General features: G+C 53.7%; 1 protein-coding gene across 2 annotated transcripts in view; it reads left to right on the top strand.

Moving 5' to 3' along the window:
• Nucleotides 1-17,174, top strand: part of PRKCB (protein kinase C beta) — a 98,228-nt gene that overhangs the window by 50,653 nt on the left and 30,401 nt on the right. For both annotated transcript variants that reach the window (XM_027736147.2, XM_027736145.2), the window contains exons 4-8: nucleotides 1,373-1,484; nucleotides 2,797-2,925; nucleotides 11,261-11,417; nucleotides 11,792-11,926; nucleotides 14,002-14,098. In XM_027736147.2, coding sequence (XP_027591948.1) covers nucleotides 1,373-1,484; nucleotides 2,797-2,925; nucleotides 11,261-11,417; nucleotides 11,792-11,926; nucleotides 14,002-14,098 — 630 coding nt within the window. The remainder of the gene's footprint in view (nucleotides 1-1,372; nucleotides 1,485-2,796; nucleotides 2,926-11,260; nucleotides 11,418-11,791; nucleotides 11,927-14,001; nucleotides 14,099-17,174) is intronic.

Below are 17,174 nucleotides of genomic sequence, written 5' to 3'. Positions count from 1 at the left end.
GTTTCAGTACAAATTTGCTGAAGCCTGTGCCTGATTCCTGGCACTTCACAGATCGAGTTAGAGGAAGCTCCGTTAGTTTTGCTCCTGGCTGGTGTCGTGGGGTTATCTGTGGTGCTGAGTAACAAAGCAGGATGTTGGTGATTAATGCAGCTGGAAGCTTCAATGCAACAGTGCTGGGAAATTAATTTCAGGGGGAAGGAGTGTATTGGCAGTGATGTTATAGCTCGCTTCTGATTCCACTCTTTATTTATTTACTCTGCTCTCAGTGCCCTGAAAAGGTGTCTTTGCTAATGCCTGGGCAGCTTTCCAGGCCATTAAAAAGCTGCTCAGCTCAAATGACAGAGCGGGAGCTGTGCCTTATCCCTAACCCTTAAACAATTAACCTGAGATGAAATCAAGCTGCTCCATGCTGGAATCTTCCCCCTGGCCTGTGTGTGCTGCTCCCAGAGGTGTGGAGCCCCAGAGCCCTCCTCTGCACAGCCCAGCTGCTCCAGGCTCTCCTGGCCTTCCAGAATTGTCTTTTCATGCAAGGAAGATACCAAGAGATACCAAATCCTTGCTATGCCTCAGTGCTTCATCCTATCTCCTGGCTGAGAAGTTGTTTCTTCTGGAGGTTATTTCACTGGCACAGGTTGCCCAGAGGAGCTGTGGCTGCCCCATCCCTGGAATTGTCCAAGGCCAGGTTGGACAGGGCTTGGAGCAACCTGGGCTAGTGGAAGGTGTCCCTGCCCATGGCAGGGGGTGGAATGAGATGATCTTCAATGTCCTTCCAGGATTCTATGATTTGAGTTCGTTTGGCTTTAGCCCCAGCGACCCTGTTTGCCTGGTGCCTGCACAAGGAATAAAGGGATAAACTGGGCTCTTCTGGGTCTGCACACTCTGCTGCAGAAAAATCTTCCCTTGCTTTTAAGAAAGCTCAAAATATTAAAGTATCCCCCAAGCAGCTTGAATCCATGGGATCATGCTGGGGAGGGCTGGCACTGGAGCACAGAGATGTTTCCTGGGTAGGCTTAATATAAATGGAATCATGGATGGTTTGTCCTGCTCTGCAGCTGTCCTGTCCAGCCCTTCTGTTGGTTCGTACCTACCAATTTCACCTGGTGTTTTCCATGCTAAGACCGAGTTATTGAAAAAGAATGAATCCCCAGACAAGCCAATGCATTGCTTTTTCATTGTTATGGCAACATATGTAAAGAGGAATAAAGCTGGATCCTGGTGATTACTGGAAAAGGTCCCCACCAGTCGGGGGCAGTTGACTGAAGTCCATTAGCAGCACCTCCAGAGCCAGCTGGCACATGGAGTGGGCAGAGCGGGGGTGCCTTGCCAATATTTGATGCAAGTTTATAATCTTTATCCTTTGTTTTCCTCCCAGGATCCCCGGAGCAAGCACAAATTCAAAATCCACACGTACTCCAGCCCCACCTTCTGCGACCACTGCGGGTCGTTGCTGTACGGGCTCATCCACCAGGGCATGAAGTGTGACAGTAAGTGATGGCACCGGGGGCTCTGGCTGCAGCAATGGGGGGCTCTGGCACCCCGTGGGAGGCTGTGGCACCCCACGGTCCTGGGCAGGGGCTCCCGACCCACCTGAGTTATAGCCAAGAGCCTGTTCCCTCTGGCCGTGGTGCAGAGCTTACTGTGGGGCTGCTGGGGGCACGAGGGGCATGAGGGGGCACCTTCTCACCTGGTGTGGGGCATCCTCCCGTGGCTGCAGGGAGAGGGAAGGTGTTGGGCTGGGGGGCAGCCTGCCTGCATCCCACTGCAGCAGCATCCCCCCCATACATCCCCTCGGGAAGCACCCCCCGCAGCATCCTTGCAGCATTCCCGCTCCCCACATCCTGCCCTGCGTGCCCCCACGTTCCCCCTGCAGCGTCCTTGTAGGATCCCCCTGCACATCCCCTCAGCTCCCGCTGGCTCCGAGTGACACCGTGTGGCCGTGCCATGCGCTGCCGCTCCCGGCGCTCGGCGCTGCCAGTGGAGAGGAGAAAACGGGGGAATGGAAACAGAGGGAGAGGATGGAATCAGTAGTTTTCCAAGTTACTCCTGTATGTTCCATTTAAAGGGACTGGGACATGCAGTGTGTGCTGGCAGCGGCAGCAGGAGCAGCAAACTCGGCTGGTCCTTGCTCAGGAATAGAGAGGCTTGGCCATTGTGGGAGCAGGGTATTCCTTGGGAATCTTACCAAGGGGAAATGGATTGCTTTGAAATATAAATATTTATATCTGCCTATGTTACATATATCAAATTTTATACCTGTGTATCTGTATACAGATACACAGGTAATTTTTAATGCCCCTTCTTGGGATCCTGGTGAATCCAGCATTGTACCCTGGGTGTGATGGAAGAAAAGTTTAATGAGTCAGCAAAACTCAAGCGATCAGAGAACGGGCTCAAAGCCCTGGGGTCTCTTAGGCAGGACCCAGAGCTGCTGCCATGGCTTCCCGTGTCCAGGCAGGGCTCTGCGAAGTCTCTGGCTGTGTTTGAAGATCCCTTTGCTGCATATTTATCCTAGAATCCCTCACAACATCCCATTAGGAGGAGGACGGGTGCTCCCTGTCCCTCCGAGCGCCCCGTGGGCCGTGGCAGCGGCGGCGGGTGCTGAGTGTCCCCTCTGTCCCCAGCCTGCATGATGAACGTGTGTCCCCTCTGTCCCCAGCCTGCATGATGAACGTGTGTCCCCTCTGTCCCCAGCCTGCGTGATGAACGTGTGTCCCCTCTGTCCCCAGCCTGCATGATGAACGTGTGTCCCCTCTGTCCCCAGCCTGCATGATGAACGTGTGTCCCCTCTGTCCCCAGCCTGCATGATGAACGTGCACAAGCGCTGCGTGATGAACGTGCCCAGCCTGTGCGGGACGGACCACACGGAGCGCCGGGGGCGGATATACATCCGGGCAGACATCGACAAGGACGTGCTCACCGTCGTAGGTACGTGTGTGACTGACAGTGTGGGACAGTGTGTGACACTGTGTGACAGCACACCCACAGCCTGACGGCCCTGCAGGGCCAGGCAGCGCCGTGCCCGGCGTCAGCACCCAGGAGCAGATGCCTGGCAGGGCAGGACAAGGCTTTGAGCCTCTCTGGGCACCCTCCTGCCCTCTGGCAAAGCCTGGCTGGGGCTCCAGGGGTTCTGTGTATCAACAGCAGTTACAGATTTTTCGAACTGCTTTTTAAATGCTGTAAAATTTCAGCGTCCCCAGGACCCCGGGAAGGGGGAGCAGAGAGGATCCAACCAGCCATGATGGGCAGGAGCCATCCCACAGCATCCACCTGCAGGGATGTGCCCAGTGGTGGGAGATGGGGCTGGAGGAGCCTGCAGGGAGCCAGGCAGTGCCGGGCTCAGCAGAGGCTCCTTCCGTGCCTGGAGTGTCCCAGGGACCCGGTGGCCATCCATGGGGAAGCACCTTGTTCCCAGTGCCAGTTTTCTCTGTCCTGAAACTTCTCTGTTCCTGGTTTGTGGCAGGAAACAGGACTATCCCATCTTTAAGGACTTTTGCCACCCAGATTTTGAGTTCCCAAAAGATATCACTTCCCCCATGACCTTTGAGCATCCCCCCAAACATTAAGCCATGTCCTTGTGAAGCCTCCTGTCCCCAGCACAAGGAGATCAGAGCAGGGCTGTGGCTCTGTTGGGTGCTGGTCATGGGAGGGAGGTCCTGCCCACGCTGCTGCCCAGGCAGCTCCGGGTGCCGCGGTCTCCACAGGGGCGGCTGAGCTGTCGCAGTTATTCCCGGATGAGTTAAAGCCGTGGGCTGTGAAGTGCCCCCTGCAGTGCCCCTGAGGGGGCACCGGGTGGGACATCCATGGCAACAGCAGATCCTTCTCCACCATCCCACCGGCTCCGTGGAGAAGTCTGGTTTCCACGTCCTGTCGCAGTGGGAGATGCCGTGACAGCCCCAGGGTTGGTTTCTGTGGGATGGGGTTGTCTCTGTGCATCCCATGGTGCTCCTCGTCACTCTGACGGCACCTGTTCCCTGAGGAGAGCAGAGGCTGCCAAGGTCCTGCTGCTCTGGGCCAGCTCCTGGCTCGGCCGAGCGCGTCCCACAGGGGTGGCTGCTGTGACCCAGCAGGGCTCCAGCCCTGCTCTGCTCCAGGGAGGGTGAGCCCAGCCAGCCCCCCCGGGGGATGGGAGGCCGAGGGCAGCGTTGGCCCATGGTGGGCACAGCCTCAGGAGGTGCCCCAGCCTGGGCAGGGGGCGGCACAGGTCACCTCACCCACATGGAAAGAGGTACTCAGGTATGATCCAGGAGTGTGCAGGAGAGCCAGGATCCTTCTGGCCTACAGAGCCATTGGGAGTATTCTCAAGAAAAGTACCAAGTTGCTGAAAATCTTAATGAAAAATTGAAAAAAGTTGTGGAGGATTTTTTAATTTATTTTTTGTTTGATTTGTCCTTAAAGGAGAGTGTCAGTGAACCAGACAGAACTATGTTTCTCAGAAGTCTTGCTTCCCAGGCACCTTCCTGAAGGTTGGACTTGGTGATCTTGGAGGTCTTTTCCAACCTTAATGATTCTATGATTCCCTCTGGGAGTGAGATGGGACTGGTACCCAGCCTCCATCAGATACCAGTGGGGTACAGAGCTCACCCTCCCACTGGCACCATGAGTTCCCTGGCACTGTGTTCCCACCTCTCCGGAGGCAGAGGAGGAGCTCCCTTGGCCCCATTCTGTGCAGCTGGATTTTCATTTTTTCCACTGGCTTTGAAAGGCTGTTTTATTTCTGGCCCTTTATGGAGGTGTTGGTGAAAACATGTCAGCTGTTGGCTTTTCCAGAAGGCAGGGAAGCATGCTGAGTTCTCCAGCTCTGCTGTGGAGCTGCTGGAGGAGTGGGATGCTTTGGGAGAGGAGAGGCTGGACACTGGGGAGCCCAGCCAGCCCCCCAAAGCATGAGTGGGCACCCAGCCCTTGGGAGATGCAGCCACCTCATGTTGTGCTGGGCACTGGGGAGGCCACCTCGAATCCTGGGGTCAGTTTTGGGCCTGTCACAACAAGAAGGACATTGAGAGGCTGGAGCGTGTCCAGGGAAGGGAAAGGAGCTGGGGAAGGGGCTGGAGCAGCAGGAGCAGCTGAGGGAGCTGGGGGGGTTCAGCCTGGAGAAAAGGAGGCTCAGGGGGGACCTTCTGGCTCTGCAACTCCCTGACAGGAGGGGGGGGTTTGGGCTCTGCTCCCAGGGAACAAGGGAGAGGAACAGAGGAAATGGCCTCAAGTGGTACCAGGGAAGGTTTAGGTTGGATATTGGAAAAATTCCTTCATGGAAAGGGCTCTCCAGCCCTGGCACAGCTGCCCAGGGCAGTGGCAGAGTCCCCATCCCTGGAGGGGTTTAAAAGCTGTGTAGGTCTGGCACTTGGGGATGTGTCTCAGTGGTGGCCTTAGCAGGGGGAACAGTTGGATTCAATGATCTTGGAGGGATTTTCCAACCCAAACAGTTCCTGCAGGACCTGCCTTGGCCATCCCAGGGGGGCACAGGGTGCACAATTGGAGGGTGTCCCCACTGGGGCCCCAGCCCAGCCCAGGGAGGCAGTGGGTGGAGGCAGCAGCCAGGATTCCTCTGAGCAGATTTCTGGTGGAAAATGCCCTTTACACGTTTTCTGCAGGAATTTCGGTTTGGGGCGGGCAGGGGGTGGATTTCTGTCGAGAACAGCAGTGACAGCGCAGTGGTGGGTGGCAGGGGGGTGCTGGAGCCCCTGGAGCCTGGCAGGGGTGGGAGGCTGAGCCCCCCTTTGGTCCTGCTGCACAGGGAAAAACAGGTACTGGCGGTGGGGCGAGACCTTCTCTCTGTGCCACCGGGGGGGAGACCCTTGCCCGGGAATTTTGGAAGCTTTCCCATGGCAAAGAGGATCCCAGCTATGAAGTGTGAAGGGTGCCCGGGTGCTCCTGGCAGGAGCAGGCAGGGCGGGCAGGGCAGGGCCGGTGCCTGCAGGTGGCAGCACGGGCACGGCCAACACGGACCCACTCGGGGCTTCGATTTCTTTGTCGCTTGACAAATTTAACAGGAATTTGCTGGATGCTGTTCAGCTCTGTGGGTTTCTTTTCTCTTACTCTAATTTTTTTCTTTTATTTGTAGAGCTAATCTTTCCCTCCCAGTGGAAGACACAGATTTTCATAGAATTATTGAATCCTGGAATGATTTGGGTTGGAAGGGACCTTAAAGCTCATCTCGTTCCACCCCCCTGTCATGGGAAGGGACACCTTCCACTAGCCCAGGTTGCTCCAACCTGGCCTTGGACACTTCCGGGGATGGGGCATTTATAGCTTCTCTGGGCAACCTGTGCCAGGGCCTCCCAACCCTCACAGGAAAGAATTTCTTGCTAATATTTAGAATGTGGGCTGTGTGTCTCTGAACCCCCAGTGTGGGAGGGGGATGTGAGATGGGGCAGGAGCAAATGCATGTTCACAGTCCATGTTCTGCTCTGGGCTTTGATCAAGTGTCTTATTAGTGGGAAAAGACTAAGGAATAAAGTGGGAAATCACAGCAAATTGAAGTGTCATCAAGGCGTTGTGCATTTTGGCTTCCGTAACAGAAAAGCTTCCAAATGCAGATTATTCTGAGCCTGTCGTATTAAGGGACATGAATATTTGAGTCTGGGAAATGGAGGAGTGGGAGAATATGAAGGCTGGGCTGGGAATCCATTAAAGCTGTTGCTGCTCCAAGATGGAAGTTGCTTTGAGGACTCTGTGCGTGGCTCCTCTCCAGCAGCCAGGGCTGGCTCTGCCACCGCAGGCGGGTGGGAGGTGTGTCCCGCCGTGTGCCAGTGCAGCCCAGCACGTGTTCATCTCTTCTCTCGGGGAAGTGCTGGTGTAAAAAAGAGACCTAAAAGGTAGAGAGTCTAACAGGGATTAGGAGGCAGAAAAGCTGTGGTGGGTTTATGCTGCGAGGTCAGGATGTGTTTGGGCGATGGAGACTCTTCAGCGTGTCCGGGGCCCTTTGACCCTGTGCGTGTGAAGGAGAGTGTGCCCTGTCCTCGTGCCGGGGCTGCTGAGCGTGGGGACCATGTTGGGTTCACTCTTCTCTCCTGTGAGCCTTGGTACCGTGCCCTGGCCCCCAGTGGCTCCTGCAAAGCCGAGCCCCTCGTTAGCACCCGTGGGCCCAACCCCCTGATGCTCCTGCAGCGTGGCAGAGGCTGCTGGGACAGAGCTTCGCTGTTTACTGAGCTGATTGAAGGAAAACATTGACCAAAACTGAAACCAATTATGCTGTGATTAGATAAACGAGCTGGAAGTGTGTTAATTAATAATCACCGGCCCAGGCAGATGCAGCTGTAATGAGTCCTGTGCCTTTTTCATTGTATGAGCATGTGCAAATATATTCTTATCAGAGCATTAATTAAATGTTTTAACTTGTGAGGGTGTTCTTCTGAGCGCTGGGCACGGAATGGGATGGGGCTGCTCCTGGCTGGGGATGGTGTGTGCTGCTGGAGGGAGGAAGATGAGTGCTGCAGGCCAGCCCAAGAGCCTTCCCCTCTCCAAAATCCCATCCAAGAGCTGTGGAATTGGGGGTGCTGCTGGCAGAGCCATGGAGAAGTGATGGGCTGGCATGAGGTGGCAGAGCTCTGACCTCTCCTTGCAGTGAGCCAGGCTTTGGAAGGGTTTTTCATAGAACCATAGAATCCTGGAATGGTTTGGTTTAAAGACCATCCAGTCCCACCCCCTGCCATGGGCAGGGACACCTTCCACTAGCCCAGGTTGCTCCAAGGCCTGTCCAACCTGGCCTTGGACACTTCCAGGGATGGGGCAGCCACAGCTCCTCTGGGCAACCTGTGCCAGGGCCTTTCCCTTTGGAGGGCAGCAAGAAGCAGAATTCCCTGCACTGAACATGTTCCATGGCCCTGCATGCTCAGAGAGGAGGAGAAAGGATGTGACAGCCCATGGGAGCTGTCTGGAGAGTGGGGTAGGAGTTGGTTTATCATAAGCTTTTTTTATTTAGCGTAAAAGTGAACCCCACGTGGCATATTTAGCAAAGAACTTTCTGGTCCTTGTTTATCCACCATATTACTCTTGCCCTCCCTTGGAAACCTGGGAGTAGGAGGAAGGGCCTTGCCCTGCTCCCGTATCCACCGTGAGCTTCTGGACATGCCCTCTGTAGTGCCTGCAGTGCCTGGAGAGGCCTTGCTCTCTCCTGCTTTGCACATGTGACAGAGCGAGCCTTCTCCCCACGTTTGCTATCGGAAATGGGGGTGTCTCTTCCCAAGCCTGTTCCTGCAGTTACAGCTGCCTGAGTAGTTAGAAGTTCTTGTCTGAATCATTTATTAGGAAGCTGTTTGCAGAATAAAATATTCAGGTATCATTCACCCAGCTCTACCTGCCCTGGCCCTGCAAGGCAGAGCAGGTGACACCTCCTTCCTATGGCAGTGGAACGGTGTCCCCATTGCCATGGGAATGGTGTGGAGGAGGTGGGCACTGCCACCCCTGCCTCCCCAAGCCTCCTGGTCCAGGGATGTCCAAGACTTAAGGATGCCTCATCCTGCCCATGGCCTGAGGCCACAGTGGCGTCTCCTTGGCCTCATTTGGTACCCACAGTGATTTAAGTCCTGCTTTAAATGGGATCGTAATATTCTTACTCATCACTGTTAATAATGATGTTACTACTTCTTAATGATGCACAAAACTGTCAGGGTATGACAGATGTAAAAGTATTTTACATCAAATTTAACTGTCAAATAAATTCCATAAACACTGGCGAGGAAGGAGCGCGACTCTCCTGCTGTGAGGTATCACTGCTGTGCTGCTTCACGTTCTTATTTTCCCTTCACTTAATTGTTGATTTCTGCTTGAAAAGTTAGAAAGTTTCTTGAGGTCAAGCAGAAGCATTTTGTTTTTTTAAATGAATAGATAAAATTATTCCCATTAATGAAATTGTGAGGTCTGCACGCTGAGATAATAACATGAGGTAATCAAATCTCATGCTTCAGGGCATAAACTGATTAACTGTGAGGGTCAGGAATTACTTCTGTTCCTTAAAGAAGCAAAGGACGACCTGATAAACAATGGAGGGTGGTTCATTAGTCTCCAGAGGATGTTGTGTTGGCTGTTGGGATGGTGAAACACGGAGCAGAGCCGGAGCTGATTCCGTGTGACATCATTTTGCATCTCCTGTCAGTGAGGGGACACTGGCTGGTGTGAGACCCCAGAGCCAGCGGCTTCTTCCAGCCCCTGGGCTGGTTCTGCTGCTCACACAGGAGGTCTGAAGGGTCCTCAGTGGTTTCTGCTGACCCCAGGGCAGGTGAGGGGTGATGGTCACCAGCGAAGACTGTGCCCGCTCTCCTGCCCCGGACACTGGGGTCAGGGTGGGCACTGTTTGGTGCCTGGTGCCACAACATCCCACTGTAAGTGCTTCTGTGAGTGGCAGTGGTTGTCCCCCACTGCAGGTGGGCAGGGGCACTGAAAACACATTTGTGTAATAATTTTAAGGCCAAGAAGGCAATAAAAAGCAGTCAGAGCTCAGGGGAAGGGTGTGACGAGGCCCTGGTTCAGGAGGGCACTGGGAACATTGTTCCCTGTGCCTTGGCAGTGTAGGGGGTGCAGGCATGGAGCCCTGGGGTGGTGGTTTTAAACTGACAGAGGGCACGATTAGAATAGAAATTAGGAAGGTATTTCTTCCCTGTGAGGGTGGGGAGGCCCTGGCACAGGTTGCCCAGAGAAGCTGTGGCTGCCCCATCCCTGCAAGTGTCCCAGGCCGGGCTGGACAGGGCTTGAAGCAACCTGGGCTAGTGGAAGGTGTCCCTGCCCGTGGCAGGGGGTGGCACTGGATGAGCTGTAAAGTCCTTCCCAACCCCAACTATTCTGGCATCCCCGGCGAGGTCCCCGTGTAGCACGGGCAGGGATGAAGTCATTCCTTCCCCCTCTGCCAGAGGGGCAGAGGTGACTGGCTCCTGCAGCTGCCTCATCCCAGGTGTCTGAGGAGCACGTAGAGCAGCAGGATGGCTGGGGCTGGCCAGCTCCTGCAGTGGCAGGCGGTGGTTCCCAGCAGGCTCACGCCTCTCCCCGTCTCACGAGCTGCTGGCAGGGCTGTCACGTTTGATAAATGAGCTCGTTTATAAATGCAGATTTGCATTTTGGCTGCAAGTTTGATTCCATGGATCTGAAAATTGGGCAATGCTTTGGCAGGACAGCATTAGGTGGCAGATTTTGGGGCATTAATTTGCTTTTCAAAACTCTCTGGTTCCCAACCTCATCAGAAGTGCCTTACTGGTGAATTGGGAAGTGGGCAATTGTTTTTACTCTTCTGACTCTAAAAGTATCTTCCCATGTCCTGTGGTGCTACACACAGAGCCAGAGTCCTCTCCTCCTCCTTGGGATTATAGGGTGAAGCTGTGCCTTCACAGCAGAGCTGCTGGTGGCATCTGGTGGAATTTCAGGCAGCACTGAGTTCCTGCTCCCAACATGGCACAACCCTCCATGCCTGATCCCTGGGGTGTGCACTGGACCTGGGGAGGGGAGAGCTCTGCTCTGGGCTTCCTTGAAACAGCTTTTCTGCAGGTTACAGCTCGGCTCCATCGTGGCCATCGGGCTTTCCATCTCTGATGTCTCCATTCGGGCTGGAGGGAAGATAAGACCCTTCTTCTGGCAGACAGACCCTTTTTGACTTAATCTGGGCAAAGAGCCTCAGCTCAGCCTGGCTGTATTTAATTTATCCAAGCTGCAATCCAATTACAAGCAACCAAGTCATCTCAGGTTTGCTCTTCCCTCTCTCCTCCTGCTTCCCAGAGGAGACACTTCAGCTCCCAGAGCCGGGGTGATGCTGCCAAGTGGGCAGGTGATGATGCCCCGTGGGCAGGTGATGATGCCCCATGGGCATCCCCCTACTCCCTCAAGGCCCCAGCTGAGCCTGGGAGGGCCCAGTGGGGAGGTTGGTGCCTTTGGGTCCCTGCTCTCCCCTGCCCGGGGCATTAACGTTGCTGTTTCCTCTCTCCAAGGAAAGCTCCATCCCCGTGCTCCCACCAAATCAGTGCAATGCTGCTTCCCAAGGGGCAAGAGGAAACAAACCGGCTTTAAATTGCTTAGAACTGAGAGCAAACAAAAAACCATCCTATCAGAAAATAAAAATCATCTCCTGAGTCGACCCTTCAGCCTCCCCCGTCCACGGGAGCTGCGTTTGCTCTGCGTTAATTATGTCGTTCCTCCTGAAATGCCCATGTCTGCACAGATCCAGCTTAATTCTGGTTTTAATCACTATTTTCACACTTACTCTTGGCACGCAGGGAAGTTGTCAGTTGTCGGGTATTTTTATAGTTGGAATACTGAATTTAATCCTGTTTCTCTTCCCCAGTAAGAGATGCTAAAAACCTAGTTCCTATGGACCCTAATGGCTTGTCAGATCCCTACGTGAAGCTTAAACTAATCCCTGACCCCAAAAATGAAAGCAAACAGAAGACCAAAACTATCAAGTGCTCCCTGAATCCCGAGTGGAACGAGACATTTAAATTGTAAGTACAAGGAAAATGTTTAAATTTTTAAACTGAATTTTCTCACCCCCGAGAATTAATGTGATTGTATTTGCTCTTATTTAATTATTCAGAGGCATTGAACTGATTCGACTGAGAAATGATTCTTTTTATTCAGTAAGTGACTCAGAAACACTCAAACCTCTGCCCTGACCCCGATCAAAGCTGAGTGTTTGGGCATGAACTCTGTGCTCTCCGTGTGAGTCAGATGTGGTTGGGCAATTAAATATTGGAGACCTCAACAGGCATCGAGGAGCATCCCTTCACTTTGCATCCGTATTCCTGCAGAGCGTGGGGGGACAGGGTGGTGTGGCAACATCTTCCAGGATAAAACCATCCCTTTTCCTCTCTTCCAGCCAACTGAAAGAGGCAGACAAAGACAGGCGGTTGTCTGTGGAGATCTGGGACTGGGATCTGACCAGCAGGAATGATTTCATGGGCTCCCTGTCCTTTGGGATCTCTGAGCTGCAGAAGTCAGGAGTGGATGGATGGTAAGATGTAATTGTTTCCTAAATACCATGGGCAGAAAGCAGCCCGGATCATCTGTGGGGGTGAGAGACGTGACAGCCCCTCATACCAGCTCCCTTCTGCTCCAGGCCCACCTGGCCTGGCTCTGTGTAAGGTGCTGCTCCACCTCTCGGGCTGGAGAGGGTGGCTGGTGCTGTGTGGGGTGTCCATGGGGTGCCCAGAGGAGTCAGGACAGTGTAGGGGTGCTCAGCATGGACTGGCTTAGCATCCCCTTCTGCATGTCCTCCTGCTCCTTGCAGGGTTGCTCAGGGGGCGTGTGGGGCTTTTCCCTCCCCCAGACTCCCCTCCCAGCCCCAGGGTTGCTCTGCCTGAAGGGCTGGTGCTCCCGGGGGCTCTCACTGCGTGGGCTTTGGGAGGAGCCAGCATCACCTGCCCTCATCTGCCAAGGCAGCATCTTCCAGCATTTTCTGCTTGGATTCCCTCAGTTTCTGTACCTGGCAGGCACTGTGGCTTCCTCAGGCGTGTGGGAGAGCAGGGCTGTGAGGGGGTGGTGGTGGGGACACCTTGGAGCTGTGATTCCTGGCTGGAGCACGTGGGCTGCAGTGCCGGTGTGGAGGGCACAGCTCAGTACAAGGAGGAACCACCAAAGTGTGTAATTACCAACGCTCGTTACCACACGAGTGATGAACACAGCAGGGCTGTAACACCCCTCAGTGGGTCTCTCCATTTTCATTTTATCTCCCCCAGCAGGACACACGGTACCTTATTTCCCTGTTTTTTCCCCGGGCACTGGTGCCTGGGAGCTGTGTTACCTGTCCATGGCAAGTGTAATAATTGAAAAGAGATATTAGATGTCTTTTGGAAACCAACCCCTGCATATTGTTAATCTGCATTCACGAGCTGAGTGAATGCCCCAGACTGCATTTTCCCACCATAGAAGCTGAATGTGTCTCCCTTTGAGCAGAGAAGGAGGAGAGGAGGAGGAGGAATTAGGCAGTCTGGGTACCCAGAGAGAGCTGGGAAGTGCAGGAGGGGACTGGAGGGGGCACCCACTGCCCCACCCTGGCACATCCAGGGGTACTCCTGTCACCGTCCAGCCCCTCCCTGCCCCCAGTGAGGTGGGCAGCACCTGGTACAGCACAGGGACACGTGGCAGGGTTTCAGCCTCCTCATCACCAACCAGACCCTGATGAGGACATGGCTCCTCTTCTGGGAAACAGCAGGGAGCTCACTTCCCCCCAAATTCCCAGTCACCTGTAAGGGTGCATGTGTGTCATGTGCTGCTGGCTTCTGACGCAGCCCAAAGCCTGAGCGTTTTCCAGCCTTTTAAAAATCATGTAAGTGGAGATCTAAGTAATTTTCCTTGTCACGGCGCTGGTTGAAGTAAACTGGAGAAGGAGCAGGAGCTCTGATCTATATTTCATATCCAAACAACTGCAGTTAATGGAGAAAACAAGCTCAAAGGCAGAGCCTGTCCCTGTGTTATGCGGACAGGGCTTTGTTGCTTGGAGCAGCCTCTGGGATAACACCCAGCTGAGAACCCTCCTGGCTGCAGAGCCTCTGCTGCCAGAGCTGGGCTTCACCCCTACTGGGGTGGAATGCCTCTTTTCTGAGTGGCATTTCCATGATTTCTGATAATTGCTGCTTAAGCTTTTTTCCTTCTTTTGAGGAGCATCTTGTCTGTGCTCTCAGGGTTGGCAGCACCAGCCTGGCACTGGCACATTCCACGTGCTGTCCTCGGGGGGCAGCTGATGGAGAGGGGCTTTGCCCACGCCTGTGTCTGTCATGAGAAAGACATGCTTTTGTCTGTGGGTTTTGGGGTCAGGATTCATTTGAGAGTGATGTCAGTGCTCTGTGTGCCCCCCAGAGCAGGCAGTGGATGTGCTCCCCAGGGTGTGGGGGTCCCCAGTACAGTGAGGGACCCAAAAACATCCCTCCACCTGGCTGAGAGTCTGGGGCTTGCTGAGGGGCATGGTTTGGGGGGTCTTCTGACCTTGGGGAAGGTTCACCTGGATGCCATGCTCGGAGCAGGGGTGAGGTCCTGCCTACCTGCAGCCCCACCTGCCATCCTGACCCGACATTCTCACTTTCCCTCCAGGTTTAAGCTGCTGAGCCAGGAGGAGGGGGAGTATTTCAACGTCCCAGTGCCTCCCGAGGGAGAAGAAGGAAACGAGGAACTGAGGCAGAAATTTGAGGTGAATTGATTTTTGTTGGACTCAGGTGTTTTCTTTGCTGCCTGCCTGCAGTGCCCTCAGCAAGGGGCCTTCCCTGCCAGCTCTTTCCCTGGCAGCACAGGGAACATGGAGTAGGGTCCAACTCCCCACAGAGGCTTCAAGGAGAAATGTCTATTTACTACTTAATAAGCCGTGGAAGATCTTGCTGAACGATTGATCCAGACATTGCTGAGTTAACAGGTCTTTGCCATTTCTCAGTGTAGCTAAAATCTCCCCAGAACCTTGGGAATGAGCATGGTACATCTGGAGACTTACATGCAATGAGCCATACATAAAAGAATTGCCCTTATGGTTGTCAGCATGAACTCCATAATTGTAGCAGAGGCTGGAGTTCTCCTTTCTTTTTTTATCTTATTTATATACAACTTTCCTGAATATACAAGAAAGGACAGTTCTAACACAACAGTTAGCTACAAACAATGGTTGTTGGCTCTATAAAAAACTAACAACTGTCTTCTGTTGCATTTCATGATGTTCCAGTGGTGTTAAAATGCTGTGCTGGAAGTCAGATGATGATTTTTTTACGGATCAGAAAGCACACAGTCCAGAGGTGCCAGAGTACACCCATGCCCTGACCTTGATGTGTCTCCCCTCCTCCCGTGTGAGGAAGTCAGTGTTACAGGCAGGGGATCCCCTTCCAGCTGGGCCATGGCTGGTACTGGTGTTGGGAGGGAGGAGTGGAGTGTGCTGGAGCCTGGCAGGGAGGACACAGTGCCAGCCTGGGGGACACGGAGCTGCCTGGAAGCTTGTGGAGCTGCTGCCAGAGCCATGCCCCTCTCCACAGCCTGAGCAAGGTGCTGCTGTGCTCCCTGCAGCTGTGTCACAGCCAGCACGGCCTGGGCTGGACAAGGACCGTCCGAGAGGAGCCCAGCATGGAACCCTGTGCTGCATCCCGGCACCACATCCCGGCACCGCATCCCGGCACCACATCCCTGCCAGCTCCGCTCACTCTTTATCAGCCCCTCTCTGGGACAGCTGGAGAGATGGGGATGTCAGCTGCTCTTGCATAAATTCAGATGTAGTAAATTAACTGTGACAAATGGAGTTGGATAACGAAGGTCAAGTGCTTTTTTTTAAAAAAAGTTAGTGAGCAATACTTGGCACACTTCGGTTGTAAACCTCAAAGAGGTCTCGAGATTGTGGAGGTGTTAGGAGTGCATTACAAAGAGGTTACAGGACTTTTGTGTTCACTTAGGGTCCTTAGAGATGCTTGACAGCAGAAGCAAGACCCTTCCCTTGGGAGTGCTGGTCGTTACATTGCCCCAGCTCTTATTCTGGGCTCTTTTTTGGGAAGACCTTCACCCTCCTGGCTAAGCCACACCCTGAGCCTGCTCTGTCAGGGAGGCCTGGTTATGTTTATATCCTCATCTGATCTTCCTGAACATGCTGTGATGCTGCATATCAGGTCAAGTGCTGGACTGACTGGGTTTGAATCGGCCCCTCTTCATACACAGCCTCAGGAGGGACCCCAGGACACCCCAGGTCTGGGTGCTGGTGCTCAGCCCATGTCTGCTGGTGCTGGGCCTGAGGCTGGATGGTTTGCTGAGATGGAGCAAAAGAAAATCCTCTTCTTTCCCCCTCTTTGATCATCCTCTCTGGATGATCTTTAAGGTCCCTCCAACCCAAATCATTCTGTGGTTCTGTGATTTGGTTGGGCTCAATGAGACATGTTGGGCTGTGTCAGAGCTGCTGTTGGTCACCTGAGCTGGTTGTCAATACAGCGCCTGCCTGGGTCTCCCTGTCCTTTGGGGACGCTGGAAAAGCCTGAAGATGACTCTGAGGAAACCCCTTGTGCTTTGGGAGACGTGACTTTATTTCCTTTTCGCTGTATGAATCTTTTCCCTCTGGGAAGCAGACGGGATGTGTGTGGCTCCAGTGACAGCAGCGGGTCCCATCCTTGGGTTCCAGCCTCTTCCCGGGGCAGAGCTGTGGTCACACCAACGGTGTTTGAAAATGCCAGAGACCAGTCCTTCGGTTTTCAGTGCAGGAGCTTTTCAGATGCTCGTAGGTGCTGCAGGTGACCTTGAGTGGGGAATTCAGCAGCAGGGAGAACCTTGTGAGAACCAATTAGCAGCAGCAAAGGCTTGAGATTACCCGTGAGGTGCTATCTGGAGGGGCTGCCAGCAGCAGCCAAATTGAACCGCCGGGATCGGGTTAATGGAATTTCATGCTAGGCTGAGCTCGGCACAGGCCTCACACTGCCACACAGTTCTATAAATTAAAAGAGAATAAATTGTGAGATAGCTTTTTCAAGCAGTGGTTCGGCACATCAGACAGCCCCTGGCCTGGGGAGGAGGTACCAGGACACTGGTGGGGTTTGGTGTTTAAGCATGGGGGGTTGTGGAGGTCCTCAGTGAGCAGCTGTGGTTGTGAGGGTGGTTGGGGGTGTGAGAGGGGGGCTCTCTGTTCTCTGCTGTTCCAAATAGATTTGGGGCTTCCTATGTTCAACCTGACCTGGCACAGGAGTGTGATTCTCTTCAACATCAGATATAATCATGGAATATCTCAAGTTGGAAGGGACCCATAAGGGGAGTAATGGAGGTGGAGCTGGATAAAAAGTCTTGTGTTTTGCCTTGATATATTTATATACACCAAGGTTATGGGTTCAATCCCTGTATGGGCCATTCACTTAAGAGCTGAACTCGATCCTTGTGGGTCCCTTCCAACTCAGAATATTCTGTGAAATCTTCTGTGAGATATTCACCCATCCTTTTCTGAGGAGGTGAGAGACAGAAGCTTGTTCTGAGGAAAAAAGCTTCTTTAAGGCTCTGTTCTATGCTTTGGATGACCTGGAGCATGAGACAGTGTGGCAGGCTACCTTCTGGCATGGGGAGAGGGTGACAGTGGGCAGAGGTGGTTCCCAGTTGCTCTGGCAGAGGTTGACTGGGCAGCAGTTGATCTGTGCCATGTGCCAGTGCTGGTAACTCCTCCAGTGCCCTTCTTGGTGCTGTCCCCATCACGGTGATGGAAAAGGTTCCCGAAGCTCAGGATGGTGTTTGAGCTGGGAAAGGGCTGACTAGGTGGGATTTTGGGGGCA

This window comes from Pipra filicauda, unplaced genomic scaffold (assembly GCF_003945595.2).
Source record: "Pipra filicauda isolate LSUMZ 115617 unplaced genomic scaffold, ASM394559v2 scaffold266_size1643727_pilon, whole genome shotgun sequence".
Lineage (NCBI taxonomy): Eukaryota > Metazoa > Chordata > Aves > Passeriformes > Pipridae > Pipra > Pipra filicauda.
The sequence above is the reverse complement of the archived record's forward strand: the minus strand, read 5'-3'. Positions and strand labels throughout refer to the sequence as shown.